Raw genomic sequence first — 18,218 nt, forward strand, 5'->3', positions numbered from 1 at the left:
ATTAGACTCTAATTCAAGATTTTTTTGGTTATTATCGAATTCAGATTTCACCACAACCTGCCCTAGTGGAATTTGAGCTCGGGGCCCCCAGTCCTTGATTTGGATCTCTGAATTACACAACAATCCCACCATCTTCCCAGATCTTGGAAGGTGACTACCAATGCATTCACTATTTCGAGGGCCACTTCCTTGAGTACTCTGGGATGTAGATTATCAAGTCCCAAGGATTTATCAGCCATCAATCTCATCAATTTCCCAACACCATTTCCCTAATACTGTTTTCCTTTAGTTTCTCCCTTGCATTCCCGAACATTTCTGCTAAGTTATTTGTTTCCTCCTTTGTGAAGACAGAACCAAAGTATGTATTTAGTTGGTCATTTCTTTGTTCCCCATTATTAAATTCCCTTGTTTTTGATAGTGAGGGGCTTGCATTTGTCTTCATAAATCTTTTCCTTTTCACATATCTATAGTTTTCATGTTCCTACAAGCCGACGTTCGTACTGTATTTTCCCCTGCTTAATCAACCCCTTTGTCCTACTTTGCTCCTCAGGTCTGCTGTTTTTGCTGGCCAACTTGAATTCCCCTTCTTTGAATCTAATATTATATCTAATTTCTTGTAAGTCACGGTTTCCCATCTCTCCTGTTCTGATTTTGCACCAGACAAGAATTAACAATTGTTGTAGTTCACCCATGCGTTCTTTGAATGTTTGCCATTTCCTATCCCCTGTCATTCTCATTAGTAACATTCCCCAAACCACCATAGCCAACTCATTATCGTAATTTCTTTTTATTTAGATTCAGGATCCTAGTCTCAGAATCAGCTACGTCACTCTCCATCTTGATGAAGAATTCTATTAGGGTTTCTCATCCCCAGGAGGCCTTGCACAACTAGATTGCCTGTTATTACTTCCTCATTATACAATACCTAACCTAGGATGGCCGGTTCTCTAATTGTTCTTCAATATATTGGTCCAGAAAAACCATTCCGTATGTAGGTTCCAAGAATTCCTTCTCTATGGTATTGTTATTAATTTGATTTGCCCAATCTAAACACACTCATAATTACAGATGTTCCTTTATCGCATGTGTCCCTGATTTCTTTTTAATTCCATCACCAACATTACCCTGACAGTTTGGGTCTATATACAACCCCCACTAATGTTTTTTGCCCCTTTTTGTGTTTCTCAGCTGTACCCACACAGATGCCACATCGTCGGAGCTAATGTTTTTCCTCACCATTGCGTTATTTTCCTCTTTAATTAGCAATGCAACTCCACCACCTTTTTTTCTTTTTTTGTCTGCCTTTTCTAAATACCCCAGATGTTCAGTTCCCAACCCTAAACAGCCTGCAGCCATGTCTCCGTAATCCTGACTTTATCATACTCCTTTAGGTCTATTTGTGCAATTAATACATCCACTTTATTGTGAACGCAACAAAGTCTTGAGGCTTGTCTTTTTAACATCCCTTGTTCTTTCTCATTTTCAGTGTGGTCCTTCGATTTCTCTGCCTATCACCTTTCTTAGTTTCTGTCTTTTGTTCTTACCCTTGTTTTCCTCCCTTCTCTGATCCCTTGCTTAGGTTCCCACTCACCTGCCATTTTAGTTTAAACCCTCTCCAACCACTCTAGCAAATACTCCCCATAGGACATTAGTCCAAGTCCTGCCCAGGTGCAATCTGTCCAGTGTGTACTGGCCCCAATGTCCAAGGAACCTGACACCCCCTCCCTTGCAACATTTCTTTAGCCACATATTCATCTAATCTGTCCTATTTCTGCTTTGACTATCACGTGGCACTAGTAGTAATTCTGAGATCACTATTTTTGAGGTCCTAATTTTCAACTTATTTCATAACTCCCTATATTCTACTGTTAGGTCGTCATCACATTGTTTGTAATTAGTTTACACCAATATGTACCACAACCACCGGCTGTTGATCCCACGCTGCCATACCACCACCACCCACCCCGCCCCCAGAATATGCTGTAGCTGCTCTGTGAAATTCTTGATCCGAGCACTAGAGTAGCCATCCTATACTTAAAATTTCTATAATTCTATTAACTAATTCATGAAATACATCAGGTGAGTATATTAAACCAATTGCAATGTGGTACAATAAAGCAATCATACAAACATTTGTGTTTTTTATATATATGTCGCACCTTGTTAATTAACCAATTATGTGCTAATTGCTATCAATAGTACTACTTTCCTGAAGTCAGACTGATTCTGATACAAGATGACAGCTAACCTGTCAACATTCGAGTTTAAAGATTCAATACAGATTTATATTCCATTTGTTTGGAACGTGCGCTTTAATGTGGCTTAATCCCACTGTAATGCCGTCCATCATCCATTCTCATATTAATAAAAAGAAAACATTGCAAAATTTTAATAAAATTGGTTGGTGAATATGTTTCTTTCAAAAGAGCCTTGTGTTCAACAATTATGCCTGGGTTCAATAGACATTAGAAAAGACCGTTTACCACGTTTGGTTAGTTAATGGCAGGGATATTTAAAGTGGACAATAGCAGTATGATCAGAAACAGATTAATTCACTGCGTTTATAATGTGCTCAGTTTGTCCTTGTCCATCTGGTGCATTGTCTATTTGCTAAAGTATTTTCAACCACCTGCCCCACCAACAGAAGTCAGGACAGGTGAATTAAGTCTGGCCAATCCCTACACAAGGCACCTAGATAATTAACTTTCTTAAGGGCAATTAGGGATGGGCAATAAATACTGGCCTAACCATTAAAGCCCACACCCCTTGCATGAAAAGAAAAATGCTGCATTTTTTTAAAAAAATTCCTTGAAGGGGAAGAATGAAAGCAGCAAAGTGTGAAATAATAATCAACCATTCATGGAATTATGTTTGTATGTCTGTGGTGGTCTAAATATGTTCTTTTGATCAGTTGAGAAATTGATTGATGCAGTGAAACTATCGTATGACTTTGGAGATTGAATGTATCATTTGTCCAAATTCAGGACATTGAATATACACTTAAATTCAATTTGGGCTTTTGTCTTCATCTGATAATTTCTAAAATTTGAATAGAGGTGTGAATTTCTATTTCATAAATCTACTTGCTCTAACCTTTATACCTCTTTCTATATTTCTTCCAGAAGTGATTTGAATATGTTGAGCAGGAGCAACAAAACGTGGCGTTCAGTAAGCACATTCACAACAGCTGGATTCTTTTTGTTTCACATCGTGAAGGATTGAAGTGCAGCCATTTTACAATCCAACGTGTAATTTTCTAAAACAAAACTAGAAGCTAACCATGACTGTGAGAATGAAAATATAAAAGTGCAAGATGTGGGTAGAGGAATTCACCATTGCTAACTGAACATCTAGTTAATTCTGATCACTGGTTAATCATCCTTAGTATGCATTGTATATAAACTGCTTTTCCAACATGTTCCTTCAGGGAATTGGCATTCTTCTATATATGACAAGAAATGAGAATGACAGATTTATGATGGTGAAGGGCAGTATTTCAAAATTAGCAGTACTTAACACTTTTTGAAAATCTATTACTTGAATAAGCCTTGTTGCGTTGCAGATAGTTGATAATGAGGCCCCATATATACCTATGAACCTAATGGTTTAAATATAGCACAGTGAACTCTACAGAGTTATATCTAATCCCTTTAAATACTAAACAAATCTTTTTTAGATGCTTCTCTGTTGCCTCCGAATCAGAAATTTTTGACACCAGGTACAACAGAAAAATGTTGAAAATAGTGCTTAATAAATTGGATTCTAATGGCAATTCTGAGAATGGTTAATAAATAAAGCACCTATTGTGCACAGGCTGGTGTTTATCACAAGGAAACTTTGAGCTATGCCAGTGAAGTGTCTCAAATAGATTGACTTTATATATAAACAATATTAATTCAACTTGAGTGTGGTCAAATAGTTGTAATGCCTTATGATCTGATAGAAAAGTCACTTGAAATTTAGATGATGCTACTTAAATATGATGAACTTTCAATTGCCTTATCAGATCATGAGACTAAGTAAAAGAGATATATGGAGTCTTTGTTTTTGCTCGTTTCAGAGCAAGAAACCTGACTTGTACCTGGAGTTTGAGATGGCATTCCTTCTATGTGACTTCCACTTACTAGATTTTGAGTCTTTAAATTTAACTCATTTGTAAGTTAGTGCACAAATGAAACTCATAACTTCCATCTCATGTTTAGAAATTGCTGCTAGAAAGCATGACTGTAAAATCTTGCACTTTCTTTTCCTCGCGAATACTACTGAAATTATTGCAGACCGTGCTAAATATGACCAGATGTCAGTTTATTTTTCTCTCATGAGCATTATGGTTCAAATACCATTATGTAACATTTTCATAGTTGATCACTGCATGAAATTATATCAAATAGGTTAATTTAAAGCCAGCTGGTGTACATTTTATGCATATAGAAAGACCTATTCTAAGCTGTAAAAGTCTTCATCCATCCGCAAGTATAAAAAAAGCCATTTAGCAATTTGTTCGGTAAATCGTTGTATAGCTGCATATTTTGTTCTAATTCTTTTTTGGTATGGTTTATTCATCCATGTATATAGAAATTATTTAAAAAATGGGGAAAATTCTTTAATTTTCTTTAGCTTTGTTTTAATCTGTATAGATGGTGTACAAAAAAAAACTTATTTTGCGTTAATATTTTTAGATTCTAAATTGGTTTGCAGTTGTAATGTGATTGCCACAATAATCAGGCACGTGATTTATTGCTGATCTAGTTTTACCAACAATGTTCTGAATTGATTTTTTTCTCTAATGCAGAGGATACTGAAAATTGAATATTTCAGGTCTTAGTATCTCTTTCCTGCCTACTTTAAATATACAGACAATTGAATTAAATGAATTGTAAATGTTTATGAAGGGGATTGGCAATATTGCCAACCAATGATTTCTAGAGTGAGTAACTAATGAGAAAGGGTCAGTAAAACCTGCATGAGTTTGAAGAAAAGTGCCCCTTTGTTTGCCCCTTTCTCTGCATTTCCCAATCTACCCAACTTTTGTAGCTTCAAAAGATAATCCTCAATTTGTTGGAGACGTGTTTGGTAAATTGCACAAACAAAATGCAATAAAATAATAGTTTCTGTAGCTACGCTGTACTGCAGTTTTATTATTTCTACATATACAACTGATTTGAAAATGGTGCCTTGACTAACATTTTGCACCATTTTGACTGATAGTTAGGTATACCATTTATTCCAAAAACATTGTTAAAGAATAGTTCATTATGTATTCACAATGGGTTTTATGCTTTTAACATTTATCTATCAAGGTATAGCAGAATTCTGTTGAGTGCTCACTCCCAATTATGTACATTATTCCACTTATGTTGCTCTGAATTTTTGACTTGTTATTAATTCCTTTTTTTTTACAGTGCATTTTCAGTTAAACTGAGACTGTTACTCCCCCTTTCCAGAACGTTAGTAACCAATAGATTTCAGTACCAAGGATATTGTTGTCAGCCTTTGTTCTGCTGCGTAACTTAGGATACTAAATTTGAAAGGGATCAGTCTCATAATGAGAAAGATCAGGCAATAGAAAATGTACAAATCAGAATTACATAGAACACTACAGCACAAACAGGCCCTTCAGCCCACAAGTTGCACTCATCATATCCATACCTACCAGGCCTATCTATAACTCTCAATCCCATTAAATCCCATGTACTCATCCAGAAGTCTCTTAAAAGACCCTAGTGAGTTTGCCTCTACCACCACTGACGGCAGCCAGTTCCACTCACTCACCACCCTCTGAGTGACATCTGACATCTCCTCTGTACTTGCTTCCAAGCACCTTAAACCTGTGTCCTCTCGTAGCGACCATTTCAGCCCTGGGAAATAGCCTCCAAGAATCCACCCTATCTATATCTCTCAACGTTTTATAAACCTCTATCAGGTCGCCCCTCAATCTTCTTCTCTCCAGGGAGAAGAGACCTAGCTCCCTCAACCTATCTTCATAAGGCATGCTTCCCAATCCAGGCATCATCCTTGTAAATCTCCTCTGCACCCTCTCAATAGCTTTCACATCCTCCTTGTAGTGAGGTGACCAGAACTGCACACAGTACTCCAAGTGGGGTCTGACAAGGGTCCTATAAAGTTGTAGCATTACCTCCCAACTCCTAAACTCAATCCCTCGATTAATGAAGGCTAGCACACCATACACCTTCTTGACCACATCGTCCACCTGCGAGGCCGATTTTAAGAGTCCTATAGACCCAGACCCCAAGGTCCTTCTGCTCCTCTACACTGCTAAGAGTCCTACCCTTGATATTGTACTCCTTCATCCCATTGGACCTGCCAAAATGGGCCACTACACATTTATCCACGTTGAAGTCCATCTGCCACTTCTCCGCTCAGTCTTGCATCCTATCTATGTCTCGCTGCAACTTCTGACATATCTCCAGACTATCCACAACACCATCAACCTTTGTGTCGTCGGCAAACTTACTAACCCATCCCTCCATTTCCTCATCCAGGTCATTTATGAAAATGACAAACAGCAAGGGCCCTAGAACAGATTCCTGGGGCACTCCACTGGTGACCGACCTCCATGCAGAAAAAGACCTATCCACAACCACTCTCTGCCTTCTGCAGGCAAGCCAGTTCTGGATCCACAAGGCAACAGCCCCTTGGATCCCATGCCCCCTCTCTCCTTTTTCAAGAAGTCTTGCATGGGGGACCTTATCAAATGCCTTGCTGAAGCTCCATGTAAACCACATCCACCCCTCTTCCTTTGTCAATGTGTTCAGTCACATTTTCAAAGAACGTAACTGGGCTCGTAAGGCATGATCTGCCCTTGACAAAGCCGTGCTGACTATTTCTGATCATACTAAACTTCTCTAAATGTTCATAAATCCTGTCCATCAGCTTACCAACCACTGAGGTCAGACTCATCGGTCAGTAATTTCCTGGGCTTTCCCTGTTCCCTTTCTTGAAAATAGGAACCACATCCCCAATCCTCCAGAACCTCTCCACTCTCCATCGATGACGCAAAGATCATCGCCAGGGGCTCTGCAATCTCTTCCCTCACCTCCCACAGTAACCTGGGGTACATCCCATCCTGTCCCAGTGACTTATCTATCTTGATAGAATTTAAAAGTTCCAACACATCCTCTTTCTTAACGTCCACATACTCAATCTTTTCAGTCCACCGCAAACCTGCAGTACAACCTCCCAGATCATTTTCCACCGTGAATACTGAGGGCAAAGTACTCATTAAGCACCTCTGCTGTTTCTTCCGGTTCCACACAGACTTTTCCCCCTTCATCTTTTATAGGTCCAATCCCTTCATTTGGTTGCATTATATATTTAAAACAGTGACGTATAAAACCTGCTCTGGCTCACATTATATAATTTACTAATTTTGGTTTTGTTCAAGCCCCTGGTGCATCTCTACGTAAATTTTCCTGGTTCCATTCACCCTGCCAGTTAGAATTCCCATCAGCTGATTACCACTTGCACATTCGCATTTGTTCAAAGTATATTAACACGGTCGCAAAATAGAAAATTTCAGAATTGCTTTGCACTCCTGTATTCCGTCTCGTTATTGCTTGAGATCTGACCCACTATGATAGTGTCATCAGCAAAGTTGAAAATTGAGTTGGAGGAAAATTTGGCCACACAATTATAGGTGTATGAGGAGTATATTAAGATGCTGAGGACACAGCCTGTGGGGTATTGAAGTTGAGGATAATTATGTTGTTGGTGCCCATCCTTATCGATTGCGGTCTGTGGGCTAGGAAGTCCAGGATCCAGCCGGAGAGGGAGGAGGCAAGTCCTAGCCACGGAGTTTGGAGATGAGTTTTGCAGGAATGAAGGCTGAGCTGTAGTCAATAAATAGGAGTCTGATGAAAGTGTCTTGTTTCCAGGTGTTCAGGCTCATTTACCTGCACCACATCACCAACCAAGGTTCTCCCCGAATCCGAATCACCAATGGGGAGTAGATCTGATGGCCACGCCAGGGGGTTTGGAGGCCGTTGAAGCCCCTGGGTTGTCACCTGGCATTACCCCCAGGGTATCTTAACAGTCCCTGCTGTGCACTCTGGCAATGCCCACCAGGCACCATAATGCCTGTGCCAAGGGGGTGGAGCCAGAATAGGAATGGAGTCAATACAGGCCAGGGGGAAACAAGAAGGGGGCTCCAAATGGGAGGGAGGGAGCGAACTCTGCCAGGGAAGGTGATCGGTGGGCTGAAGGAGGGAGGTCTTCTAAAGTTAGCAAGCAATAAGAGGGCATTGGTAAACATGGACTTCCTTATTAATCTCAGTACGTGGGTATGTATCACCTTTGTTGATGGTACACCCACACAATTTGGGAGGCTCTTTGAAAAGGTCATTTTTTGCCTACCTCAATCTCTTCCTGTTGATCTTTCTCATTAGCATCAGATATTCTAAATTATAACTTTTTAACTGTCCAAGAAATTCAAATGGCCTTTTCCTGATCTTGGTCAGCAGAGTTCATTCAGCTTCAGCTTTTCTTCATTAGTAATGTGATTGTCCAGGAATTCTTCCTTAGGCAGCTCCTTCCAAACCCATAATATTGAATTGATTTATTGCTGTCACGTATTGAGATACAGTGAAAAATAATATTTCTTATGCACTATACAAACAAGGCACACTGTACATAGAGTACATAGGGGAGAAGGAAAGAAGAGGGTGCAGATGCTATCATCTAGAAGGACAAGGGCAGCAAACACATCAGAACATCGCCACCTGGATGTCACCCAAAATATCACTTGCTATCCTAACTTGGAAATGTATTGCCATTCCTTCACTGTCACTGAATCAAAATCTTGGAACTCCCTCTTTAATAGCACAGTGGATGTACCTACACCCCAAGGACTGCAGCAGTTGAAGAAGACAGTTCACCACTACCACCTTCTGAAGGGCAGCTAGGGATGGGCAATAAATGCTGGCCCAGCCAGCAATGCCCACATCCTGCAAATGAAATTTTAAAAAATGATTCCTCTCAAAAACCAGAACTCTGTGGCCTCAATTCTCTGCACTGCTTCATTGATCATCCAATACACGTGTCAAGGTTGGTGTAATGTAGCATTCCAGGATATTCAGCTTTGTTTTCATGGCTGATATTGTGTTGATCATAACCACTTTCATTTTTGGAATGGCCAAAGGTGCATTTCAGAACTTCACCTTATTTCTTGGTCACACCTTCTGTCCAACGGTAAGATATTTGCTAGGTAAAAAAACTTATCTACTTGTCTGTCATTTCATTCTTCACTTTATCTTGCTTTCTGGTGCGATTTTCTGTTTGGACACTAGAAGACCTTTTAGCTTTCTTCGCACTTTGGCAATAATAATGGTATCATTGGCATATAATATTGTAACTTCCAGCTGATAATCCAGGAAGGGCTTCAGTCTAAAAATATTTTCACCATACAAATTGAATAAATTTGGGAGGGGTGGGGGGGGGAAACACACATACACAATCAAATGGGCTGCTTTGTCCTAGATGGTGTTAAGTTGCACTCATCCAGGCAAGTGGAGAGTATTCCATCACACTCCTGATCTTTGCCTTGTAAATGGTGGACAGGCATTGGAGAGTCAGGAGGTGAGTTAATAAACTATGGACAGAATTTTTCAGCTGTTCATGCCAGTGGGATTCTCTGGTCCTGCAGTGAATGGAGTTTTGGCTGAGCACCAAATTCTCCATCCTCACTTGCAGCTACAGCCCATATATTTATAACTGGCAGGTTATAGAAATCTTTCTGCCAGGACATAGAAATTAAAAGTCCAAAATCTAAGCAAATAATGCTAATTGTAACCGTATTCTTGATCTGACTTTGCAAAATCCTGATCTTGGTATTCTTAATTTTTGTTACAGCAGCAATTGGTGGTAGAATTATTATCTTGTCCAAAATGTCTTCTAATAAGTCTTTAAATGTATTCCACTTGTGCTGTGTGCAGGAAGAAAGGTTACCTGCAAGTTTCTAAATAATTTGATTATTAATCTAGGCTATGGGGTAAGCTGAACACTCAAAGCAATATTAATTTAATCACCCTCTACAGTCTATTTTATTTAAAATGTTTTATTATTGGTACCAAACATTGTACAAGTGTTAAAGTTAAGAGAAAGTGATGTTTTTTAATAAATTTAAGGATTGTGCCAATTATGATTACATTTTCAGGTTTAAAACAAGAGCTAAATCTTAAAAGAGCCCATTGGTTCTCAACAAAATCACTAAGTTTGAAAAAATTCTTTCCCTGTGTGTTCTTTAAGGTTTTAACTGTTCCTGAGACACTGCAAACTCTTAGATGTCATCAGTTATGGTGTTTCTGGTCTCCCTCTTTGTGGAATAGAACAGCTTGAAGTAGTTCCTCTGTTTCTGCAGTTTGCTGAGAAATCCTGTTGAGTTGCACCATCAGCTGCCTTTCCCTAAACACTGCCGCAAAATGAGAGTCTGAGGGGAGAAAAAAAGCAATGTTTGAGTTAACTAAGATGTTTCAAGGTAGCATGTTTTATTTATTTATTTTGTCACAAGTAAGGCTTACATTAACACTGCAATGAAGTTGGTGTGAAATTCCCCTAGTAGCCACACTCCACCACATGTTCAGGTCAATCCACCTAACTAGCACGTCTTCCAGTCTGTGGGAGGAAACTAGAGCATCTGGAGGAAACCCACATAGACACAGGGAGAACATGTAAACTCCACACAGTGAGCCAAGCCAGGAATCGAACCCGTGTACCTGGCACTGTGGGGCAGCAGTGCTAACCACTGTGCCCATTCCAATATTGAGTTGATTAAGCAAACAATGAATGCTATTTTACACACTCTAAACTGTTAACGTTTTGTCAGTTATGAAGTAATATTATTAGAATCATCTGCTGACAGGAGACATAGAAAAAATAGCTTTTTTATAAACTTCCCACAAGGGTCCTGTGAGTAAACATGGTGATTCTCCCAAAAAAAAACACTAAGTCCCCAACAAGCAGGAATACAGGAGTTTGTCCCACCTCTTGTTTGGATGAGCTGAGTGGAATGAATCTCCAGGACTCCGTGCATCACAGAGTCTGTAATGCAATCCACACTGGTAATGGGGAAGCTGAACCAGCCAATCTGTCAAGTGGGGAGATTGGTGCATGCGCACTGGCCACCCCCGCCCCCAATCACCACATTCCATGACCCCTGCCCCCCACTCTTTCCAGCCCCCCCCCCCTCGCCCTCCCCCACCAGCACCCCCCTCCCCACCCACCAGTCTCCCCCCCCACCCCCCAACCAGTCCCCTCCTCCTCCCCCCTGCCACCAGCCCCCTCCTTCCCACCCTGCCACCCCATGTCCAGTCCAACCCCCTCCCTCCATGTCCAGCCTGATCCCTTTCTCGTGGCCAGCCCTGATCGCGTGGTCTCTCTTAACCCCACCAATCCCTATGTAGAATGTGCAATGGGTTCCCCCACCATCACCACTGATTGGCCCTGTCCCACCCAATAGGCCCTGCCCACTTGGCAGTGCAAGGATACTAGGCTGGCACTACCTAAAGAGGCATTCCCCACTGCCCCTGAGCCTCAACAGCTGGCGTTTTGGGGGGTGAGGAGGGGGGACATTAGAGAGCCTGGACAATACTGTCTGAGCCTCATTAATGATATGGACGCTGGTCACGAACACGCTACAGGCCCCTGCTGATACTTCCCAGCCCATTGTGCTACTTAAGCAGCACAGTGGACCAGAAGAACTGTACCCCATATCATTTAGTATGGTAGTAAGTTCAGCCTGTATATGCCCTAAGAAACTGCTGGCCACCTTGAACTGCTGTTATCTGTGAGATGTGACTGTCTGATTCATCTGGATGGCTTACAAGATTAAGATCAACCATTTTGGTGACTGGAGTTACGGACTGGGATACTAATAGCATCAGTGTTTTAAAAAACTAAATCTCAAACTTTCAAGATGGGATTTGAACTCGTGGGGCTAGTTTTTCACCAGAGACTGGATGCTTGAATCAAGATATTTCCCAGTAATGTCTTCACTTCATGCCCCTGCACTGTTACCTCTGGATGTGTCTCCAGGGATTAATCACATCTGCATTCTGCCCCATGGCAATATCATCTGAATGATGTGGATATACTGGCGTTGGACTGGGATAAACACAGTAAAAGTCTGACAACACCAGGTTGTTGGCCACTTTAGGACTTGAACAGCAGGTTAGGTGTAAAGATTTGCATTCTAATCAGTAATCTCTAAACTGTCTGTGCTTTATATGCTCTGTCTGAGGCCAGAACACACTATTCACCTGAAGAAGAGTTTAACCTCAAAAGCTTGTGAGTTTACTATCAAATAAATCGGTTGGACTTAAACCTGGTGTTGTCAGACTTTTTACTGTTTTAATATCATCTGAAGACAGAGGATTAACTTACATTTGTACGCTGACAACACCCAGCTGTATCAGACCATACTCTTGCTATCAACTTCAACCCCCATCCATAGTCATTGCCTCAGGCTGAAGCTGATTGCCTGCAGCCTCAACATCCTTTCAAACTGCAGCTAGGCCTCTAATGCTATATTCTATCAATCACCAAGATCACACATTTCTGTCTCCATATTATCAGTCCTTGCTGAAACCTTCAGCCATGCCTTTGTTCCCTCCAGACATTATTTCAATGATCTCCTAGCTAGTCTCCCATCCTCTATCCTCAAGTTAAGCTCATCAATACTCTTTTTTCTATACTATCCTATGCCAACATTGTATTCACCTATTACCCATGAATCCAGTGTTTCATCCTTGGATGAGATCTTATGGCCATGTGCCTTCTGTGATTCCTGTGGTGGACGAGACTGAAAATATTTGTCCCTTGTTTCCAAAATCAGCCCCCCTCCTGCCCCCAACATTATCTCTCCAGATGTCTCCTCCTTTGGGATATTGTCCATTTGTTGGAAGTACTTTGGGTAATTTGCTATGATAAATGTGCTACATAAATGCGAGTTATGTTTTGGTTGTCGACCATTTCATTCAAGCTTTGCAAAGTGTTGCTCTGCTACCCATTCAGCCTGATAACCTATGAGTGATTATGCTTTCAACTGTTAAGACCCAAAGCTATAGAATTTCTTCCCTAAATATCTTGCCCTCGATCTCACGTCTTTGAAGACGCTCCTTAGAATCTCACTCTTTGTGCAAACGTTACAGCATCTGTCCCAATATTTGCTTATGTTGTTCTGTGTCATAGTTTCTTAAATTTTGCTTTAATGAAGCACTTTTAGAGATTTTACTATATTAAAAGGTGCTACATAAATGCAAATTATTATTTAAATGCCTCTGTATCTGGATTCAATGTTCCTGATTCTTCTATCTTTTCACCTACCCATTTATTCACTATTTTGTTCAGAATTATATTCGCCAGTTTTTCCCTCATTTCCTGTGCATTTATAGCATTGTTCTGTTTAACTTGGACAGCGTTAGCTGTTTGAATCTAGTTTCAGAACCCCATTAACAATAAGCTGGGAACAGGCCACTTGCACTGTGTCTGAAAGAGGGAGAAAACCAGCCCTCAGTCAAATAACCTGATAAGTTATTTGCAAAGACCATAAACTTAAAGAATTTAACCCTAAGAAATAGAAAAACAGATCAGATTTCAAAGTAGAATGAATTGAAGACGATAGTTTCTTTTTACCTTTTCTGAGATTCCGTATAGTTAAAAGACCCAGATGTTGAAATCTAATTTCCTGATGTTTGAGGAAGCGTAAGATATAACCGACAATCTCCCTGACATGCGGTCTCAGCAACAAGGAGAACATTTCTGTAACAGAGACAATCATATGAATCATTACCCATTGCTGAATGAACTTTGTTCCAATTTGTTTACAATGTGAATTACCTACTCACAAACAATGGAAAGGTGACACCACCACATTACGTACTGCATCCTCTGTTCAGCCCACAAAAACCTATTAAAAGTTATATAAATTCTGTTCGAGTGAATAAAATGTAACATGAACATTATTAACTTCTTGAAAGGGCCATTTGAAGTGTCTCTTCTCCATTGAATTAATTTGGTGTTGAACATTAAGTCATCGTACATGCAAAATATGAATGAGTAGCAGGAGTAAGTCATTCGGCCCCTTGAGTCTGCTCCACTATTCAATAAGATTGTGATTGATCTGATTGTAACCCAAACTCCACATTCCCACCTACCCCTGATAACCTTGCTTATCAAGAAGCCACCTACCCCTGCCTTAAAAGTATTCAAATACTCTACTTCCAACACTTTTCGAGGAAGCAAGTTCCTAAGGTTCATGACCCTCAAAGAAAACAATTTTCCTAATCTCTGGTTTATGCACATTCAAGAACCAAATTTTAGTGTGAAGACCAGGGAAGTTCAATTTTTTCAATTCTTATATTGGAATTTCTAATAATTTCATTGCAGTGTTATTGTAAGCCTTACTTGTGATAATTAATAAATAAATAAATTGTTCTTTCCCAATGCAGCAACCTGATAAAAACTTGAGAATTTTCTGAGAGGTTAAAAAAAAGTCTTTGAAGATTTCTAACAGGTGTGGCCTGCACAAAACAATGGATAGTTTGATTGCGACTGCTTTGGACTCATTCAGCTTTCAATTTGCTTTGTTAATTGTTCTTTTGGAGTGATCAAAGACATCAAAAACCCTAGATACCATCCAGAAAGTACAATAGTCTTTTTAGTCTGCCTTACAAAAGATTACTGTCTTTTCTGTAAAACAAGTTGTTTTCAGCTAGATGTGTTCTTCTGGCATTTTGGATCAGTACGAGAGTTAGGGGGTCACATTGTAGTTCATGCTGCAAGCTTGCCCTAATTCAAATCCTTCATCACTTACTAAGAGAATGGCTAAATAATCTGGTTGGCTTTATGCCTAATCAAAGATTGTTATGTTATGAAGCTGGGATCTAAGTGCAGAACCCAACTACATGTTTTTCTCCTCAAAATAAGAATATATTTTCTTAAAGTAAACATATTCTTATGGAAAGTAACAATCTAAATTCATATTTAAATTTAGCAACTAAAAGTCTTTATTTCACACTTTACCATCTAGTCCAAGTTGGCTGATGATCCAAGCTGCCTGGAAGCAGAGATCAGTATTTTCAGACTGGCTTGAGAGCATCAAGAGATGAGCTGTTATGTTCACATCTGATTCTTGTATTATTTGTGTTCTTATTGTTTCTGAAAAAAAACACAATCTATTCGACAAGGGAAAGTCTGTTCAATATCCACAATCATACCTTTCACCTGCAGGAACTTGCAAATCAGGAGTTTAACATGGGTTATTAGTGTGATGTGCCTCAATTGCTTTTTAATGTTAGGCATTCCTAACTTAATTAGGGTGGCACAGCGGTTAACACTGCTGCCTCACAGCGCCAGGTACTTGGGTTCGATTCCCTGCTTGGGTCATTGTCTGTGCAGAGTCTGCACATTCGCCCCTTGTCTGCATGGGTTTCCTCTAGGTGCTCCGGTTTCCTCCCACAGTCCGAAAGACGTGATGGTGAGGTGTATTGGCCATGTTTAATTCTCCCTCAGTGTATTCAAACAGGTGCCGGAGGGTGGCGACTAGGGGATTTTCACAGTAACTTCATTGCACTGTTAATGTAAGCCGTCTTGTGACAATAATAAATAAAGAATACTAGAGTATTTTTAATGCCTTGTTACAAAATTGAAAATGAACAAAAGATTAGATTTTGAGTTTGATTTTCTTTTTACTTCGAATACTTTTGACTAAGTTTTAACGTCATCATTGTGTTTCTATGATCTGTTTTTCAATTTCCCATGTTCCAGATACATTTATCCAACTGCTGTTTGGGAGCGGAAGATCCAAATTTCTATTACCCTATGAAAAAATACTTCCTGATTTCACTCCTAAGTGGTTTTTAGCCCAACTTTCTGTCTTGTCCCTTCCTACCAAGTACAACAGTTGAAATGCTTCAGAAATAGTTACTTGTCTTAAAGTGATTTGGGGAATCCTGTAATCATGAAAAGCAGTACAGTATAAAATGCGTTATACGAGCTGGAATGTACATGACTGGAAAGATAACAGTTGTTCATCTGGCTGGTTCCAATATCTAGGAATTATAAGCCATAGTATCTCTCAGGCTCTCTTTATCACATTTTCATATTACTTAATCAAATTTTCTGAAATCTGCAAGTGGATGGCCTCTCTGATTCTTCTGATACTATTAGCATCCATTGCTTTCCTGAATAGTTCATTCTTTACGTTCATCACCCTCTGCATAAAGTAATTTAAACCATCTCACCTTTCCTCTTCAAATCTGAGATAAGTTCATGTGCTCTTACAGAATTTATGGATTATGCTAACCATATGGATTTTGTTTTACCTACACCCCTTAGGATCTTGACTATTTCAAACATACATGGCTGTGCCTCCCAGCTTCTACAACATCGCTTTGTAATTCAGGCACATAATTGCAGATAGTGGTTTAGTTACATTTTGCTGCACCATCTCCAATTCCTGGATCTCTTTCTCAATATTGTGACCAGATTTGTGCATGGTACTCCACATGAGGGCAGATCAACACTCTGCACTAACTCAGAATCACTTCTTGTGCTCTGTTCCTCTAATTGTACTGTCCAAGGTTCTTCTTACTCTTTCTAATGCTACATATTGTCCTTCAGAGGTCCATCTATCAGAACACAGCCTTCCTATAATGTGAATAGTACCATGTAATTATATTGATACTGTTTACTATCTTTCCTAATATCATGATAAAAGAAAATAACTTGTGTTTCCATTGTGCTCTTCTTGGCTATGTTTGCTATACTCTAAAAGAATGCATTAACAATTTTTATTCAATTAGCAAGGCTATGTTCTCTTTATAAACCGATTGAATGCCTAGAGCTGGATTTTTGTGGATTGGACCCAACTCTGGAGGCCTTTAAAAATGTTGAGTTGGACCCACTTGCAGAAGTCCCGCTCCCATTTCTGGCAGATCCCATTTTGCCAGCAAATGCATGAATCTCACAGGCAGGAAATCCAAACACAGCGAGTCATTTTAAATTAGTGCTGAGTCAAAATACCCTTCCCCCATTTTGGCTAAGATCTTTGTGATTTTTATAAATGATCTGGATGAGGAAGTAGAGGGATGGGTTGGTAAGTTTGCTGATGATACAAAGGTTGGAGGTTTTGTGGATAGTGTGGAGGGATGTCAGAAGTTGCAGCGAGACATTGATAGGATGCAAGACTGGGCGGAGAAGTGGCAGATGGAGTTCAACCCAGATAAGTGTGAAATGATTCATTTTGACAGGTCAAATAGGATGGCAGAATATAATATTAATGGTAGGACTCTTGGCAGTGTAGAAGATCAGAAGGATCTTGGGGTCCGAGTTCATAGGACACTCAAAGCAGCTGCGCAGGTTGAAGCTGTGGTTAAGAAGGCATATGGTGTACTGGCTTCATCAATCGAGGAACAGAATTTAGGAGTTGAGAGATAATGTTGCAGCTATATAGGACCCTGGTCAGACCCCACTTGGAGTACTGTGCTCAGTTCTGGTCGCCTCATTTACAGGAAGGATGTGGAAGCCATAGAAAGGGTGCAGAGGAGATTTACAAGGATGTTGCCTGGATTGGGGAGCATGCCTTATGAGGATAGGTTGAGGGAGCTCGGCCTTTTCTCCTTGGAGAGACAAAGGATGAGGGGTGAACTGACAGAGATGTATAAGATGTTGAGAGGTATTGATCGAGTGGATAGTCAGAGGCTTTTTCCCAGGGCTGAAATGGTTTCCACAAGAGGACACAGGTTTAAGGTGCTGGGGAGTAGGTACTGAAGAGATGTCAGGGATAAGTTTTTCACTCAGAGTGGTGGGTAAGTGGAATAGGCTGCCAGCAACGGTGGTGGAGGCGGATTCGATAGAGTCTTTTAACAGACTTTTACATAAGTACATGGAACTTAGTAAGATGGAGATTACTAGGCTTACCTATAACCCTGTAAGGTAGGGACATGTTCGGCACAACTTTGTGGGCCGAAGGGCCTGTATTGTGCTGTATTCTATGTTTCTAAGGTCTAACTGTTTTGATCTGAAGGAATTAAATCCCCTGCCCTATAAAAATGAAAAAGTAAGCAAGCTGCAGCTTTCAATTAGAGTGAAAAAGCAGACACCTGCTGCTGGAGTGCATTGATTGACAGACCATCTGTTATTAGTATAGAAAAGAAACATTAGTCATCTTTCTGCAGTTTCAATTTATTTCACTGTTGACATTT

The 18,218-nt window shown here is 40.1% G+C and overlaps 2 protein-coding genes across 5 annotated transcripts in view; one reads left to right on the plus strand and one right to left on the minus strand.

Moving 5' to 3' along the window:
- LOC145345100 (ensconsin-like) overlaps window positions 1–5,353 on the plus strand; it is a 126,760-nt gene extending 121,407 nt beyond the window's left edge. For all 4 annotated transcript variants that reach the window (XM_080192705.1, XM_080192702.1, XM_080192704.1 and 1 more), the window contains exon 18: window positions 3,123–5,353. In XM_080192705.1, coding sequence (XP_080048831.1) covers window positions 3,123–3,133 — 11 coding nt within the window. In that variant the 3' untranslated portion in view covers window positions 3,134–5,353. The remainder of the gene's footprint in view (window positions 1–3,122) is intronic.
- Window positions 5,354–10,056: 4,703 nt separating this feature from the next.
- LOC145345102 (uncharacterized) overlaps window positions 10,057–18,218 on the minus strand; it is a 50,381-nt gene continuing 42,219 nt past the window's right edge. The window contains exons 12-14 of the mRNA XM_080192707.1: window positions 15,037–15,171; window positions 13,648–13,773; window positions 10,057–10,444 (exon numbers count right to left, since the gene is read on the minus strand). Coding sequence (XP_080048833.1) covers window positions 10,305–10,444; window positions 13,648–13,773; window positions 15,037–15,171 — 401 coding nt within the window. The 3' untranslated portion in view covers window positions 10,057–10,304. The remainder of the gene's footprint in view (window positions 10,445–13,647; window positions 13,774–15,036; window positions 15,172–18,218) is intronic.

Source organism: Carcharhinus amblyrhynchos, chromosome 7, assembly GCF_965287045.1.
Source record: "Carcharhinus amblyrhynchos chromosome 7, sCarAmb.v2.hapA, whole genome shotgun sequence".
Lineage (NCBI taxonomy): Eukaryota > Metazoa > Chordata > Chondrichthyes > Carcharhiniformes > Carcharhinidae > Carcharhinus > Carcharhinus amblyrhynchos.